This window comes from Cinclus cinclus, chromosome 6 (genome assembly GCF_963662255.1).
Source record: "Cinclus cinclus chromosome 6, bCinCin1.1, whole genome shotgun sequence".
Taxonomy (NCBI): Eukaryota; Metazoa; Chordata; class Aves; order Passeriformes; family Cinclidae; genus Cinclus; species Cinclus cinclus.
The window spans coordinates 59,286,395-59,304,020 of NC_085051.1; the positions used below are offsets into that span (position 1 = coordinate 59,286,395).

At 48.9% G+C, this 17,626-nt stretch overlaps 1 protein-coding gene across 1 annotated transcript; it reads right to left on the reverse strand.

The window, feature by feature from the left end:
- Positions 1 to 1,129: 1,129 nt before the first annotated feature.
- FBXO34 (F-box protein 34) lies at positions 1,130 to 16,846 on the reverse strand. The gene is made up of 2 exons (XM_062495798.1): positions 16,675 to 16,846; positions 1,130 to 8,246 (listed from the first exon to the last, which is right to left on the reverse strand). The coding sequence occupies exons 1-2, from the start codon at positions 16,749 to 16,751 to the stop codon at positions 6,107 to 6,109; spliced, it is 2,217 nt and encodes a 738-aa protein (XP_062351782.1). The 5' UTR covers positions 16,752 to 16,846; the 3' UTR covers positions 1,130 to 6,106.
- Positions 16,847 to 17,626: the final 780 nt, after the last annotated feature.

Consider the following 17,626-nt stretch of genomic DNA (forward strand, 5'->3'; position numbering starts at 1 on the left):
AAGGGAAGAGCCTCCTGCCCTCCCTCCACGAGGGAGAATTTCTGCCACTGCCCCACAGCTTGTGGGGACACAGCTCCTAAGGAGGATGTGGTGACAGAGGCCACATCCCTGCCCCATCCTCACCCCAGGGCTGGCTTTCCCAGCCACCTCGCAGGGTGTTTTGTGGTGGATTTCTCTGTTCCTCTCCAGGCTGGCCAGGGCTGCCCCTGTCCCCACCCAGGAGAGGTGGGAAGCCAGGTGTGGCAGTGACACCTGTGTGCCCCATGCCAGGGGCCTGGCTGAGCGTGGTGTCACCCACCCCTCCACAGCAGCTGCTTCTCTTTAGCCTTGAGCTTGGGCATCTCTTGTCAGTAGTTTCTTCTCATTTTTCTTTTTTCTTTTTTTTTTTAAACCAAAGACCCCAACCGTGCACGTTGTCAGACAACACCACCCTCGCTCCTGCCACTCCTCTGCTTTAAGAGCTGGGTTTGTTTTAGGAGAACAGCCCAGGCCCCTGGACTGCTCCAGCCTGATGGGGGCCAGTGTCCCCAGCCCTGCTGCCAGGCTGAGCCCGGGGCTTTGGGCTCTGTTGGCTCACAGCACTTTATCACTCACAGCTCTGAGCAACCAGCACATGCCAGTATTGGAAACTGGGCTCACAGCCCAGCCCCTTCTGCTTCCCTGTGGATTTTGCACTGGACCCCACCATCTAAATACCTTTTTTTGTTGTTGTTTTTTAATAGGCATTTCAGTCCCTTTTTCATTGCTGCCTTTGTGCTTTGAGCCCCAGAAGGTCAGGCCATGACTCAGCTTCGTGCACTGTCACTGAACTTAGGGAAAGAAAATCCAACACAATAACTTTTCTAAGCCATATACTTCCTATCCATGTTTTCCAAAATAATTTATTTTCAACCCTGTCATCCTCTGAGAGTGCACAAGGGCACTGTGAGGGTGTTCAAATGTGTTGGGGTGGGGATTGACATGGAACCTTTTTTTTGTAACAGAACACGAGGTTGTGGTGGTTTTTTTAAGTGTTTTGCACATGTGTAGCTGAGGAAGAAGTGTTTGTGTCCAAACCTTGAGTGCAATCAGCAGAATTAATTTCCCAGTTTGTTTGGGGGGGGGGGGGGGGGGGAGGAGGGCAGGACTATCTGTAATTATAGATATTTGAAGGCAGCCAGCTGAGAGTTTACAGAACATTTTGTGTAGCATGAACATGGAAGTTCAGTTCGGGCCAGGGCTTCTGGTCATGACCAGTGACCTTGGGTGGCCAATTTGGGCTGCCAAGGAAGATCCTGATTTCGGGGGCCCAGCCCTGTGCCGAAAATCAGGTGCCTGTGCAGGGTCTTGGGTGGGACACCCAGGGTGGCTTTTTCACCTGGGGAAACTCGTGGCCCCTCTCTCACAACTTCCAGACTTAATATGTAACTAAACACAAATTGGTTTTTTGTTTCATTTTGGTTTTTTTTCTTCTAAATTTTATTGTATTATTGCAATAAATCTTTAACAGTAATTTTTTTTAAAGTTGTATATTTATGACTGTTACTTCTGTGTGGTTTGTTTTTCACCGTGCTGGGCAAAGTACACAAGAATTTTCCAGCCTTGAAAGCATCACAGGGACCAGACCTGTTACAGTGCAATCAGTCGTACAGCGGTGGAATAAGCAATACCCATTCTAAAAAAATACTCTTACATAACATAACTGCATCTCCATGGGAGCAGGGGGTGGAGTCCTGCACAACACACACACACACACACATCCCTCTATGTACATGTAAACGGATAAACCTCTTGGGTGAGCCTGGCTCGGGGCTGCTCCTGTGCTGGGGGAAGTTTCTGAAGGGGCTGGATTCCTTCTGCATGCAAAGGCTCCTCGTTACAAGCTCATTTCAGGATGCAAGAAGGTGTTTTCTGAAGGATGGAGTTATTGAAGTGGAGCAGTGTCAGAGCGACAGGGATGGGAAATGGGAAAGGGCCAAGCAGGCTCTGCCCATGAGCCCTGGCAGCCCGTGGTTCACAGGCTGCTGGACAAGGGGAGAAACAACCCTTCCCACTCCATTTTTTGTGACATACTGCATGGGGAGGACCGATGGCCTGGTAATTCCTGGCTGTTGGACACTCGGGAGTGGGAGCAGCAGCCAGCTGGGGCTCGTGCACACAGAGCTGGGGCAGTTCATGGCCTGGGTCACAGCACAGTCAGGTCATGGCCAGGGACAAAGCAAAGTCTGGGCCTGAGCTCAGCTTGTGCAGACAGAACACTCGGGCCACTTCTGCTAGAGCAGAACCAGCAGCAGCTTTTGTCCTCTGCCAATTCTGGTTTGTGGCAGGAGGGCAGCCTGATAATGTCCTCAGCTGTCCCTGCACCAGGACTGCCTGGACCAGCCAAAGGCAGGGAAGGAGAAACAGCCTCGGGTGAGGCTTCAGCACCATTTCCACCATGCAAGAAGTGGGAGTCGAGACACAGGTTGGATCTGTCAGTGCAGTTTTGTCCACCTGTGAAATCCTAGAATGGTTTGGCTTGGCAGAGACCTTAAAGATCACCTCATTCCACCCCTGCCATGGGCAGGGACACCTTCCACTATCCCAGACTGCTCCAAACCCTGTCCAACCCTGGACACTTCCAGGGATCCAGGGGCAGCCACAGCTTCTCTGGGCACCCCGTGCCAGGGCCTCCCCATCCTCACAAGGAACAACTCCTTCCCACTATCCCACCTAACCCTGCTCTCTGGCAGTCCTGTCCCTCCATCCCTTGTCCCCAGTCCCTCTCCAGCTCTCTTGGAGCCCCTTCAGGCTCTGGAAGGGGCTCTGAGCTCTCCCTGGATCCTTCTCCAGGGGAGCACCCCCAGCTCTCCCAGCCTGACTCCAGAGCAGAGGGGCTCCAGCCCTTGGAGCTTTTCCATGGCCTCACCAACAGCTCCAGGGGCTGGCACAGGGGCAGATGCTGCAGGAAGGGACCTGGGTCCAACACAAGGAACTGAACTCTGCTGCAGCATCCCAGGATTTTTCCACAGGGAACAGGGCCCAGCAAAGGGAAAAGCTGATGCAGAAACAGCCAGGATGGTGCAAGAGCCCAACCACAAGGCTCAGCCACAGGCAGCTTTCTCTGTGCTGTGCATGCCAGGAGAGCCCCAGAGCTTGATGAAAACTGGAAGCTTATGGACAATGGAAATGTTATTACAAGTTCTTCGCAGGTCTATCTGGAAATTCAGTCCAGACACTCCAAATGCTCCCCGGCAAGGAAGTCAAGCACATGGTGCAGTCCTTAATCCTCAGTTCTAAACACTGAACTTTGTAAATCCAACACTAGACTTTATTTTTTTTTTAACTGCTTCTTAGGGAAAAAACCCCAAAACCCTAACATTCATCAGACCTTGGCTTCTCCCTGAATCATCCCTTAAGGAAACAGAAATCTGCATTTTACACCGTTACAGGACAAAAAAAAAAAAGCCTGCAGTCAGCTCAGCATGGCAACACTCAGAACCAACCCACTTCTGGATGCAAAAGCTTGCTCTGTGAAACAACTTTTAACAGCAATGCTGTGCAGGAGGGACAGTTCCAGCAGACCACATAATAAATGATGTATAAACCAGCCCACGCTCCCCAGCCAGCCTGGGGGGAGGGCAGGGATGGGGTAGGGGAGACAGCAAGTTGTCCTCTGGATTTACCTGCTCCAAGAACAAAAAAAGCCTCATGATACTGTTTTATCCTCATTTTTCCCCTTGTTCAACAAAAGTTACCAAGATCTCACACCCTGTTCCAAATAAAATTACCTCACTGGCCCCTTATCTAATTACAAAATATTTTCCTCTGCCACTCCATTCCAGCCTCGCAGGGACTTTCCTCGCTGCTGTCAGCCTCAAGTTTTCCAGTCTTGGGTGGGGGGGGCAGGAAAGCAGCTTCTTTCCTTTTTCCCCTAATCAAAATTCAACTGAAGGCCTTTGATGCCGATGGCTTTGCCAAAACAACGACCCGGAGGCTGTTTTGCTGCTGGTCCAGGCACAGCTGAGGGAGCAGATGGAAGTTTGGGTGAAGCCTGCACCCCGTTAGAGGATGAAGTCAGGGATTAAGGAGGGATCCGGCTTTTCCTCTCCCTCTTCCCAGCCCAGTACAAGGCGGCCACACCCTTTTTTAAGATTCCCAATTTCATTCCTCCTGCTTGTCATCACGTCTGCAGTGCAGGGAGGCTGAGCAGCTCCGGGAGGGGTGGCAGGAGCAGGTGAAGGTAAAATACAAAACCAGCACATCCTTTAAACATCTCTGAAAAGCCTGAGCTCACCAAACCCACATTCCAGGCTGCCAGGGCTCAATTTTTCTTTCCCCATTGCTAAGGATAAGAACAAAAGCATCCATCTTCAAGCCCTCTTTTCTCCTCCTGACGCTCCAAAACCAGGCGAGTCACCTCCTGTGAGCCCAGGGCAGGTGAAGCTGGGTGGCTCAGCCCGGCCCCCACAGCCAGCAGTTTTCCACACCTTGCTGCTCCAGCACCAAAGGACAGAGAACACGATGAGCCAGGTGCAGGGCCACCCCATCCCTGCCCTTTCCAGCAGCTCCTTGGGGTTTACAGGGCAGAGGAGCCCCACGGGAAGGTGGCACTGGCTGTTCTTGCACCAGGGTCAGAGATTTTGGCTGCTCCAGGCAGAATGGTGAGAGCCAGGAGTCCATCAGGAGCCCCTGAGAAGGGGCAGAGGAGCAGCAAGTGTGGGCAGAGAGGGGATGTGGCCAGGCAAAGGCACGGCTGCCACGCTCCGCTGGGCTCCCTGGAGAACGGGATCTGCTCCCCTGACGGAGCTGGCCGAGGCTGCTGGACTGGCCAGGGTCCATTTCCAGGCTTCCAAACCATCCACCCTCCAAGGGGTGTAACGGGAGGCTGAGGTCTGGCTCACAGCACGGCCGGACAGGGATGGATCCAGGGAAATTCTGCCACGGGTGATCCGCTCCCGTTCTGAGTGCGAGGAATCGCCCTTCATCCGACGCAAACCTCTGCAGTTCCCTGGGAAACACCGACCCACAGCACTGGGAGGAGAGGCAGCAGAGCAGGGCACTGCAAGGACTCTTCTTGCAAGGGAAAAGAATCCATACAGCACAGATAGGAAAGCTTCCAGCACAGCAGAGAGCCAAGGCACCTCCACATTCATCCTTCTGGAGCCACGCTCCATTCTCCAGGAGTACCCAGGGAACAGGGCAGCTGCCCACACAAGAGCCAAGAAGCAAGAGGACCAGAAAGTGCCTGGTTCTTGCAAGCTTTACACACCTAGCACCAGAATTCCTGATGAAAAGAGCCTCTGCTGCCCACAGGGCTGGCAGGCAGGAAAAGAAAAGCTGGAATCTGAATATTACAGCAGGGAGTTCTCCAAGTACTAGAGCTTTGTAGGGGTTTTGTTTCCTTTTTAGTAGGAGGACCGGTTTGCTACAGAAAGCACATTGCACATCTGAACTACAGCACAGCACCAAGTTTCTGCCACCTGTTTTACAGCATTTTTATTTTGGGCCAAAAGTCTTACATGAGAAAGTCTGGTAAGGCAGATCTAGAATGCACATTTTATTTATGTGTAAAAAAAAAAAAAAAAAACCCAACCAGACAACATGGGTAAGGGAGACAAGAACTTTTTTTATATTCTGACTATACAATAATATCCCTCTCTTTTTTTTTTTTTTTAATCCATTGCCACACTACTATAATGGATTTATTCTATAGCCTGAAGTTTCAGGTTGTCCAGTTAAGTTGGCTGCAGCTTCTTTAAACAAGTTTACCTTTACCTATTTAGAGTTTCTTCTCAGAAACATTCATATATTATACAGGATATACAGATTTTGAAACGAGACACTTAAAAACACACACACCTATAGCCGCAACACTGGGATAGCTGCATTGTAGGGGTTACCTTGTTCAGCCAGCTGTAGACTCTGTATGTACAATTAGATTTTATAGTGTTATTTACAGAGATGGACTAAAAGCTCTCTTTTAATCTAAAAGGTAAAGGCTCTTGTGTTTGAGTATGTGCAGTTTCATAGCCCTGTGGGAGGAAAAAAAAAAAAAATCACGACAATTATATACACTGTAAACAGCACAAGGCATGAGAATCTCCTCCTCCTATCCCAAACAATCTTGCAGGAAAGTGTTTGTGCACTAATATTCCTCTTCCACCTCTGCTCCCGCTCCTCTGGTTTTCTTATGGATCGCACGGTTAAAGCTGTGGCAGGCAGGGACCCAATGATTGTCGTGGAGACCCAACTTACAGCCAGGGATGCCTTTCTGAGAGCGGTGGCAGCACATCCAGTAGCCAGGCCCGTAGGGCAGAGCCTGGCAGTAGGGCTTGGGGTGCCACCGGCACAGGGACACGTCCCCCTTGACGTATTTCTTCTTGCACTGCTTGCAGGGATCTTCCCGGTAGCGAGGGTCGCGCACCCAGCGCGAGTCCGCGGGCCTGATGTTGTAGTACTCAATGATGAACTTGAAGTAGTAGCAAGTGCATTTTAGGGCAACCAAGCTCCTGGTGGGAAGCAACCCAAAGATCTTCACGATGATGTGGTGAGGCAAGAAGGCCATGTACTGCTGAGGCTCCAAAAGCTGCTGGATTTTAAACCTGGTCTCCAGAAAGTCATGTGAAACCTGCCGCTTTAGGCAGGAAGGATCAAGTACTTGCAAAGCCCCTTCTGTGGGAGGGACAGAAGGGGCCGATGGCTCTGTAGGGACACTGCTTCTGACACATGACCTAGAAGATGCCAGAGCATCCTCGTCCTCGTTTTGGGCTACTGCCCCCGGCTTCTCCTGGGTACTCTCCCGCCATGGCTGTTGCTCATGAGCAGCAGGCTGCTCACCCTGGAGGAAAAACAACCTCCCAGGGAGTGAATCCTCCCCAGAACTGGAGAGCTTCTCCTTCCTGCACCCTTCCTCTGTCTTGGTGACTGATATACTGATGCATAAGGGCTCCTTTCTAGCAGGATGCTTTGGGAAAATCACAGGCTCTTTCGAAGTACAATCAACAGTCGCGTTCTTGCTCTGCAAGGGATCGGGTGGCAGCATGGCAGCAGCTGGACACGGGGACAGCAGAGCCCTGGGAGGCTCAATCCGTGTTTCGGTGTCATTCCTGCCAGCCGCCATCGCCAACACTGCGTGGGCAAGTCCCGAATTCACATTCCCCACCCGGGTATCCAGCCCAGAAGGAAACGGCCGCTGGGCAGAGGCGCCGCCATCCCACAGCTCGGTGTCACCCAGAGGGCCACAGCGACCTCCGTACCCATCCTCTGCCTCCCCCGCCTCCCCCAGGCCGTCCCCCTGAGCCGGGACCCCCTTCCCCACCTCCGCCTCGGGCCGGGTGCCGCTGGCCAGGAGCACCCTGCCGACGTTCCTGCGGAAGCTGTTGTTGCGGGACAGGCTCCCGGCCTCCCGCTCGCTCTGCCTCCTCAGGCACTCGGACTCCAGCTTGGCCACCATGTCCAGCACGCGCACGGGCTCGCCCTGGGGCTCGCCGGGGCCCCGCTCCGCCTGAGCCTCGCACGGCCCGGCCGAGGAGAAGGGGTCAGAGCCGGGCAGGGCGGCCTTGTGCTGGGCGCTCAGCCTGGTGGCAGAGGAGGCCGCGCAGGTCTTGGCACAGTCCACCAGCAGGGCGCCGGCCCGCTGCTCCAGGAAGGCCACCATCTCGATGACCGACAGGGAGCGGCCCGGGAACGCGCCCTCCCCGCTGTCGCTGCCGAAGTGCACCGAGCAGTGCTCGATGCCGCAGGCGAAAGGCTCCGGCTGGGAGCACCTGGAGTTCGCCTCCCTCATCCTTTCCAGTTGAATTTTGGCTTTTTTAAGATCCACCGATTTTTTCCTGCGTTTGGCCGTTCTCCCGTCGATGTCCCACGTGCTCTTGATTTTCATGGAGCCCGTGCGGGTGCTGCTGCTGCACTGCTGGGCTGCAAAGAAGGCGATTTTCTCCTTGGTGTTGCCGGGTTTCACCACAGCCCAGACATCCAGCGGCCCTTCCCCTTCTTCTCCCTGGTGGATCGTGGCGGACAGGGCGTTCTTCTTTTCCCTTGCACTGGGACCGTCCCCTGGGCCTTTCCCGTTCCTATTGCACATAGTATTTGGATAAATAATCCCCAGAAGCTTTTGAGATGGAGCCACGAGGGAGGGTTTTGGGAAAACGCTCAGTTTGGTGCAGTTGGTGTACTTTTCTCCTTGTGCTGGTCCCTGGTGGCCTCGCAGGGAATCCTGGCTTATTTCTGGGGATCGCTCTTTCTTCTGTAACTTGAGATATGGCTTTAAGTGCATACCAGAAACCCTGGAAAAACAAGAGAGGGAAAAAGTTATAGTTGCAAAATATGCCTGGCTGGAATTAGAGAAGGTGGCCCAGAGCAGGCAACAGCCCACACCTCAAGAGGAACCACACGAGAAAGGAAAAGAGCCACCAAGGCTGCAATATCCACCCTTGAAGAACCTCCTGCATTAGGAGAGAACTTCCCATTAGAGAAATCTGTTTCCAGGCAGTTGCAAGGAGAAATCCTACAGTTTAAATTCTATCCGTTGTGAAAACATAGCTAGTGGTTCATTCTTGAGCTAGAGCCATCCTTCTGCCTGTTCATTCCCTAATCCAGTTGTAAGGCATGCACGGGTCACAGGCTTTATCTGGACATCAGCTACCACACACACTCTCTTTCAATAGATAAAATGTGGTTAAAGCTCAAAAGGGAAATTAGCAAGAGTAATTATATCAATCAGAGATCCCAGGGGTATATAATCTCCTAGTATCACCCAAAATCACACAGTAGTTCAGGCTGGAAGGGACCTTAAACTCATTTTGTTCCACTCCCTTCCATGGGCAGGACACCTTCCACTATCTCAGGTTGCTCCAAGTCCCATCCAACCCATCCTTGGACACTTCCAGGGATGAAGCAACCACAGCTTCTCTGGGCAATGCAACCTTTCCTTTAGCATATTGATTAATGGCAAATTTGGTGACTTTCCCATCTGGGTTTTGATGTTACACATCACATGTCCTCCCCAAAGCGACAGCAGCGTGACATCCAGCTGAGGACACCAACTCTCACAGATGGGATTTTGTAGTCAGGAACTCCAGAGCTGTGAAGGACCTCTTGGATGATGCTGACACTGCAGCAGTAGCTCCAGACTCCTCTATCCTGTCACACCTCCACAGTCACCTTCCACTCAAAGCTCAGGAATGCCAGAGCCCAGGGCACTGCCACACAGGATGCAACCACCAGGAGACTCCAGGCTCTTCTCCCAGGAGTATCACATAAGCACATTACAGAACTAACTGCAGATTACATTTCCATGGTAATCTTTGAGTTGTTGCACTCAAAGGCCTCCTCCTCAGGGATGATCTGTGCTTGAGAGCTGAAGAGCAGCAGGTACAATGCCACGTTCTTCATGAGCTGACATGCCTGACACATCCAGGCACTGAACACATTTCCCTTGACAGCCAGCACCAAGAGAGTTGTTTAAGTATGGCAACTTTGTAGGTTGCTAGCCTAAAACCAGCTTTTAACTAAAAACCTCAATTCACTCATCTGTGAAGTCCAACAAATTTATAAATGATGCTGCCCAAGCAGAGGAAGCCTCCAGGACTAGAAGCAGCTATGCTGCCTAACCACTGCTTTCCCTGGAGGTTTGGTTCCTCCTTCTGGCCCTAGTGACAAGAAGGGAGGCAGGCACAGAGATTTTGGGGAGGTACATCAAGAGGAAGGGCTCAGTTCACCTTTCTACACCCCTTTGGTCCAAAGCAGGGCTTTGAAGGCCAGGAAGCAGCTGCTGGAAAGGCAGATGTCACATTCCTTCCCTCTGGATATTTTAGGGAGGCCATCACCTGGCTCTTGCAACCAGACAATGCCAAAACCACCTGCATCTCACCTAGAGTCTGTGGGGGTAAGATCCCAGTGCTGCAGATACATCTACCCAGCCCCTAGGTTAATTCTCTCCCCTCCTGTGTGTGCCAATTCCAGCTTGTTGGAATTGGGTCACCTCCCACCTTAGTCTCCTCTGCAAAATGCAACTGAGCCACTTTGTTTGCCTCCTCAGTTGGATGCTAAAAACTAAAATAATCTCATAAAAATAGAACTTTGGGGCGTTGAAATAGATGCATGGAGAGAAGAATGGGAAATCAGGTCTGCTGGAGTTTGCTTTGGCCTCATTTTTCACAGGAGCTGCTGCATTCTGGTTGTACTTCACAATGAAGCAGGGTCAGGCCACTGATGTGACCTGGCCAAAGCCCAGCCCAGAAGAGCAGCAGGTGAAGCACTGCAGCAAACTGCTGCAGAGAACAGTGCCTGCAGCCTTCCCCTCCCTTCCCTTCCAGAAGGACATTTCCCAGACTAGAGACAAAAAAGCTCCAGTGGCTGCTCGCCACTGTACCCTGGGGAGAAGAGGTGAATACAATTAAAACACGACTTTGCATGCTGAAATCTCCTGAGCCAGGAGCAGAAGATCAAATTTCATTCATGAGTTTTCATGCCAAGGTGTTTGAAAGATGAGCCGAGCTTGTTTTAAAAGCCTTTCTTCAAGCAGTTTTCAGGAATCCAGCAGGACAATCAGCTCAACACCCTTCATTAAGAGAAGCTGCAAATGGAGGTGAGACCAGGTATTATATGAATAAAAACAGAACCAAACTGGTTTACCCCAACAGGCTCAGGGGACATGTTCAGCCAGCAGAGTTGGTTCAGCTGCTCCCAGCTATTTCTGGTCTATGGAGAAAGACAAAGGGTAAAGTTCTGCCTCACCTATTACAGATTTTTTGTTTAAGGTTATATTTCCTATGTTTCAGTTCGTCCCTGGCTAAGCCAACAATACCGTTTTAAGGTTGAAAAGTTATAATTTACATAAAATTATGCCTTAGTCAGAAGTTTTACTGCCAGAATAATTGGCTCATTTGAATTCAGCATTCAGTTCATTGCACATGTTTTAATGGATCCGGATTTAAAGAAAACCTTCATCTAATAACTTCAGACAGCTATAAAGAGCACTGCAAACTCCATGAGACCAGCTGCCACCTGCCTCCAAGTTTTCCAGCAGCAGGGAATAGAACTTTCATTTTAAAAGCCATCTTAGCAATGGGCCTTACCTGAAAGTGTCACTTGGAAAAAATGAGCCCCCACCAAGCCCTTTGCTGTGGACATTGAGAATGAACTTTCAGGCAATCACAGCTTCTTCCCTGCACATCAGCAGTACAGTTCATCTCTAGCTCCTACAATTAGAACAAGGCTTCCCAGCAGAAATTACTTTGAAGATGAACCAGAGCCCAGTCCCCACCCACAGACTCCCCCTGTTTCTCAGTGCTGGCAAGCAGAGAGCTGTGGCAGCTGCAGGTAAGCTTTTAAATATTTAAAACCACCAAAAATAGTTGTTAAAAGCTTAAGTCACATATTCCCTATGACACTTCATTCCAGAATAATTCTGTTTGCTTTCCTCCACCCTTTAAGTTATCAAGCTCTCTAATTTTATCTTTAGAGACAATGACTCTTCAGAAGTCCACAGGAGCAAACATAAAAGGTTTTCAATCCCAAATGTGCGGTTTTAAATTGCTGATAAGAGAGACTTCTGCCAGGAATGATCAGCACTGAAACAACGAGCAGTGCTGCCTTTATACTGTTATTCCATCCTTAAGCTGATGAAATAAAGGGGCCGGTTTTTCTATTTCTAATCAGTTGTGTCTGAAAAACAGGATACTTGCACTGCTGGAATGACACTGCTGTTTTTACAAGTCGTAACTACAGCTTGTTTCCACTGCAGTTTTATCAAGCTGGTTACTACACACTGTTGATACAGAAATATATTCCTTTATATGAGCTCAGACACACACACCCCTCCCCTCCCCACCCAAGGGAAGACCCATAACCCACTGGTGGACTCCCCATTCTTGAAAATGTCCAATTCCAGGCTGGATGGGGCTTGGAGCAACCTGGTCTAGTGGGAGATGTCCCTGCCCATGGCAATGGGTTGGAATGAGATGGCCTTTGAGGTCTCTTCCAACCCAAATCATTCCATGACTACTACTTGCCAAGCTGGCCAGAATCTTCCAGCATCCTTTTGTATTTATGTATGTTCTAAATCACAGCAGCCTAAAACAATAATATATTTGCTTTAGCGGAAACTCCAGAGCTGGAGGGAAAAACTGTTAGAAAAGACTCAGTTTTCACAACTCCTTTGTAAGGTCCACAGCCAGCCTTAATTCCCCTTGCAGCTCCCAGCTCAGGGACTCTGATAATGCCCAGTGAATCCAAAAGATTTCCTCTGGCCAGCAAGAACAACAACGACAAAAAAGCCTGATCTTCACAAACAGCATATTCACACTGCAAGTTTTCTGGGCAAAGCACTGGTAGGTTTTATGAGGGTGAAAATTTCCATCAAAAGCCCCAAGTTTCCTATGGATTTCTCCTTGTAAACACCAACTCCAGTCGACAAAAGCTCCTCGCGTTGCTGACTGCACACCCAGTGCCAACTACAACTCTGAAAAACCCCACAGGACATACTAACACAAGGCAGGAGCCAAAAAACAAGATTTCAAAATATCAACAAAAATAAAAATCCCACACCTCTGGCAAAGCATTCCTCTTCCCTGGAATCCCAGTTCTCTGTCCATGGTTTTCCTCCATAAAGGACACTGACAATCCGCAAGGACTGAGTACTGAATGGGAGTTAACCATCGTCAACCACTTGTTATTTCTGGAAGGGCTCCATGGGTCCTTTGGGCTCAATCTCCAGTACCATTTCCATCCCCTTTGCACTGCCAGGGCAAGGCAAAGCAGACAGAGAGCTGCTTCAAAGGCATTCCATGGATTCTGCTGGGGCGGGAAAGTCCCGGGATGGAAGGAGCTCTGCTACTCATGGAGTTTGTTCTGAAGCATGGCAAGGGTCCAAGCTCAGAGAAAGGAGGGCTGGGAAGCTCCAGAGGAGGGGTGGGTTCGACTCTGGCAGCCATGGAAGCACCTGATTTCCTGAAAACCCACTCCCCTTGGAGCAGCCACTGCTCCTGACCCGCCCTCCCAATACCTCCAAAATGCCTCTTGAAGCAAAAAAGAGAGCCAGCAAGGATTAGAGTGGGATTTGAAGGCAAACAGAAGGCATGTGGCTGATGAAGGAGAGCTCTCTGCTCCAGTGGTCAGCCTGGGGCAACTGGAAGAATGCCAAAACTGTGGGGCAGAGCTGGCCCAGCAGAGCTGAGGAGCTCAGTGCACTGTAAGAACCCAATTCCTAATGCTGGGTCCCTCCCCAGCTTGTTCACCTGTGTCAGGTGCTCAGATAACCTGACTCTGGGGGAGACAACACCCAAATACAGCTGCACACAGTACAGCCAGAAAATCCATGCCACAAAGCCCATCACCTGCAGCACACAGAGGTTCTGGTGACAGAACGCACCCCCAAACCCAACACAGATCACTCCACTTTGAGGGCTCCCACCCATCAATGTTCTCAATGTGTTTTACACTAAACACACACACACACCCCCTTCAGTAGAGCACGGCTGTCTTGGCTACTTCCTAAATTCTGTACAGGAAAAAGTGCCACTGCTTTGCCAGGCTTTTGTACAAAAGCACTCACCATGAAGGGAGAATGCAGCAGCAATTCTGTGCTGAGCCTCAGCAAGCTCATAGCTCTGCTTCCCAACCATGCCAGACATGGCACAGATGACAAAGCAGAAGGGAATGAAATAAACTGAAATATTTGGAATTCAAATTATCAGCCGCCTCAGAAATGTGTAGCTCAGATGATGGGATGGCACACGTGGCTGTGGTGGGACAGGGTAAGGGGAAATGACAGGGACAGCAAGACAAAAACTGGTGGTTCCACAGGGCTTCTGCTGAAAGCTGCCCAGAGCAGAACAGGTAAATGACAAGTGTCCTTCTGGAAATGGTTTACCTTTATTAATTTGTTCCCTGATTTATAAAGTGCAAGAGGACTAAGATCTTTCTTCATATCACAGTGCAAGAAATTTCCTGTGTTAACGAACCAACACAGAGTGATGCTATTTATAACCTTCATTTTTGTGCATATTTAATGAGAACACATGAAAGGTTACAGAAATTAACCTTGGACCACACGATCAGTAACAGACTCAGCATTCAAAAGGAAAACCACGCAAAAGTAGAGCTGAAGGCAAGTTATCAGGCTTGGTTACTGCCCTTTTGAAACTCAAAACTGAAAGAAACTGGTTCATTAAGTCAGCCGTGCTGGGGAGGATTTCACACAACATTCTCCAGGAGTCAGGTGGTGTTTTCATTATTAAGAACACATCCCAAGCAAGATCCAAAACAACTCCAACTGGATGTGATCCTTCTTTGTGAAGGATACCAGAAGCAGACACAAGTTTCAGGTGACATCACTTGGAAACTTGTACCTCTAGAAATCAAAAAGTCCAGGAATAAACATGAGAACTGGTGCAATGTGAAGTCACTGCAGAGATATTTAACAGAAAAAAAATTGTGAAAGGCTTTTTTTTTAAGTTTGTGAGAAAAAAGAGAAACAGGGCTGCAAGGAAGGGAAGGGCAGAAATCAAGAGTACAACACAAAATACCAAATTTGACTTTGCACCATTTTTAAAGAGGGGAGGTAAGAGTGATGATGAGGGCAAAAGCCCAGGCATTAATCTGAACAAGAGCATTGGCAGGAGGAAGATTAGAGAGCTTCATAAAAATAATGAGGATTGGCTCATCCCAGTTTTAGAATCCAAACCAGATAGGCTCATGCACTGCAGGCCAAGAAACAGGATTTATAAACCTCTTGAAAGGCAACAATAGGAGATAATAAACATGTGGCACATTGGAGGGGGCACTGCAGGGGAGAAAGAGAAGGAGAATGATTGCAGCCTCTCCGGGGCTCATATTCTGATTCCAATATAAAGGTGCTTTGCAAGCAAAGAGCACTAATGTGACACAGAGAAAAAGGGGAAGAGGGAATAGTTCAATATGCCAGACTAACCTCAAGGTTCTCAAAAAAAAGCCATCTTTTTAGACCAATCTACTATATCTTCCCCACATGGACTTGAGAGAGCACAAAGAGATTTAGTGGTTAAGACAGATTGGCAGAGGAATGGGAAAAGAGACAAAGGAGCTGGCTTAGCAGCAGACAGCCCCAGGTGATGCTGAATAAGAAAATACCAGCCTGGAAACCAAAGACATGCCTCAAGAATCAGCCCTGGGAACATCTGATTATGTTAGGAATGACCTCAGCACTAATTCTGCACCCACAAAAATAGAGGCAGTTCCAAAACAGCAGAGGCACAAAGCTCCAAGTAACAGAAACTGAGGAGGGTTTTGAAATACAGGCAGTGATGCACCAGCAAGAGGAACACCAATAAATTATGGAAGCAGCTGAGGAGAACTGGCCACCACAGAGACATCCATGAAATAGGGAAGTGGAGTGATGCTGTGACAGCAGTGAGAAGCCCTTCAGCCAGAGCAGCTCCAGAGCACAGCACACACTTTTAGCCAGGACTGAGAATATTCTGTGAGGGGCATCACAAGGAGAACAGCAGCAATTGCTACTCAAGAAGCTACTAGAGAACACTTGGGTCACTTAGCAAAACCACAGGTGAAGGTTACAACCCCCTTTTACAGAATGCAGAAGAAGAGGTAAACCACCGAAAATAAGCAGCAGTCCTTAGGCAGAAGGAAAATAAAGGAACAGAAACTCAAATGAGTCTATAAACTGTCATGAATGTTCAGCCTGGGAATGAAAAGAAGGTTTCTAATTGCACAGCAAGATCTGTCATCTTCAGTAATGGCTTAATCTACAGGAGGAGAGAAAACAAGATGCAAGAAAAGATGTAAATGTTTTTAGGCTGGACTAAGTTCACAAAAGGGATTATGAGATCCTGCTTGGGAAAGTAAGGAGCTGGGTGACCCAGGAAGTCTTTTCCAGCACTAAATTACCATGAGACTAACATAGCAAGTATACACTGTCTACACAACCACAAAGAACAAAGGTTAAAAGTTTGCTTTAAACCCACACAGCCTTTGGAAACCAAAAAGCTGGCGCTCTTCCTCCAGACTGAGGAAGTTTAAGAGCCTTGGTTTCAGAAAAAGAAGTAAAAAAAAAAAACAAAACAAAACCAAAAACAAAAAGAAAACCCCACCATATATTTTTGAAGTAGTTTGAACTCCAGCAAACTGGCATGTCCTTGCATTTGCATGAGGACAACTTGTTCTGCACCATGTTCCTATAAGGAGACACAGTGAGAGGTGTTCACTTAATTGTCACATAAGCACAAGTGTTTGAAATCAATCATGCATTTCTCCTTAATAAGAGACACAGGAGAGTGAGCAATGCAAAATCTGAGCTTAAACTAATCTAATTACTTTGTCCATAGTAAGACAAACCACAACAACGACTGCCAGCATTTCCACTTGCTTTAAGCTGCCTGCATGCTTTAAAGCCTACTCTGATGAGCCTTTCGCCAGTTAACTTTTACTTCAAAGCCATGTTTCCCAAACTGATTTACAGCTGTTGCTAGAAAACCCAAGGACTTCTGCAAGTACACTACCAGCTGCAGTGAATCTGTAGTTGTCATTATGAAATAAAAATGTCAAAGAACATTTCTGCCCTTAAGCCATTACAACATTTCACTTAAACACTACCCGAAAGTCAGAATTTAGAGCAAATGTTTGAGTGACAGCTCAAGACAACAGGAGAGGAGAAGGAGAAGGCTGAAATCAGTGCTGAATCCTCAGCTGCAGGCAGAGCAGCCAGTCTGTTCGTACCGTTTGACTTGATGGAAGGTGGAGGATGTGGAATTCAGTGGTTCCCTGTGGAGGCCAGCTCTGCAGGAACTCCTCATGGTAACGACCTCTCTCCAGCTAAGGCACGTCGTCACAGCCAGTCCATCCTGGGCTACACCCCAGGCTCCCCCATCAGCTCTGCCTGCCCCACACTCAGCTTCACCGTGTCTCTGCCACCTAAAAACTGAACAACAGAGAGCTACATGAGAAAATCACAAGCACAGATGATCAGGACATGGACTTTCCCATGAGAGAACAGATATATAGATATATAAAAACATAAATGTAAACAAACACAGACATGCTACACATGCATAGATATAAAAGATACATATTCAGATTTAAAAGAACTCAACATCATCATGCCACTATTGCATCTGGAGTCCCTGAACACCACCAAACACAAATGAACGTGACCCACCACGGCCTGTCTGCACACACAGGAGTTTTTTTCACCTTATATCCAACTGCAGTGCTACCTTGGCACCTCCCATGGAACACGCTGTCTTCCCAGCTCCATGTAAACAGGACGCACCAGATCTCTCTGCTTGTTAGCACCACATCCACATCAGGCTTTGGAGGGAAGTAGCTGCTAGCAGTGAGATTTGAGGCTGCCAGGAGTTACGTTAGCGCTCTAATCAAAATAACGTGGTGGATTTTATAAAAGGACAGAAAACATGTCACCACGCAGCCTCCAGGTCTTGTGAAAACTGCCCTGTCTTTGCATCACACGCAGATAAGACAGATTACACCAAAACAAAGCTGTTCTGCAGTATCTCTTGTTCTCCCTGGGCTGCTGCCTTCTCCACCTTGTCCTTGGAGCAGACACTCTTACCGGCACTTTAACACACTTTGACGGAGAAAGAACAACAACCTTCAAGCTGGAACATTAAAGGGAAGAATGACACAGCAAAAGAGCCCTGGAAAACCTCAA

Bases quoted from the DNA above. Each gene is read 5' to 3' on its own strand.
- FBXO34 (XM_062495798.1), bottom strand. From the start codon at position 16,751: ATGAGGAGTTCCTGCAGAGCTGGCCTCCACAGGGAACCACTGAATTCC. The intron at 8,247-16,674 runs GTACGAACAGAC...TTGTTTTTCCAG, and splicing joins ACCTTCCATCAAGTCAAACG to GGTTTCTGGTATGCACTTAA.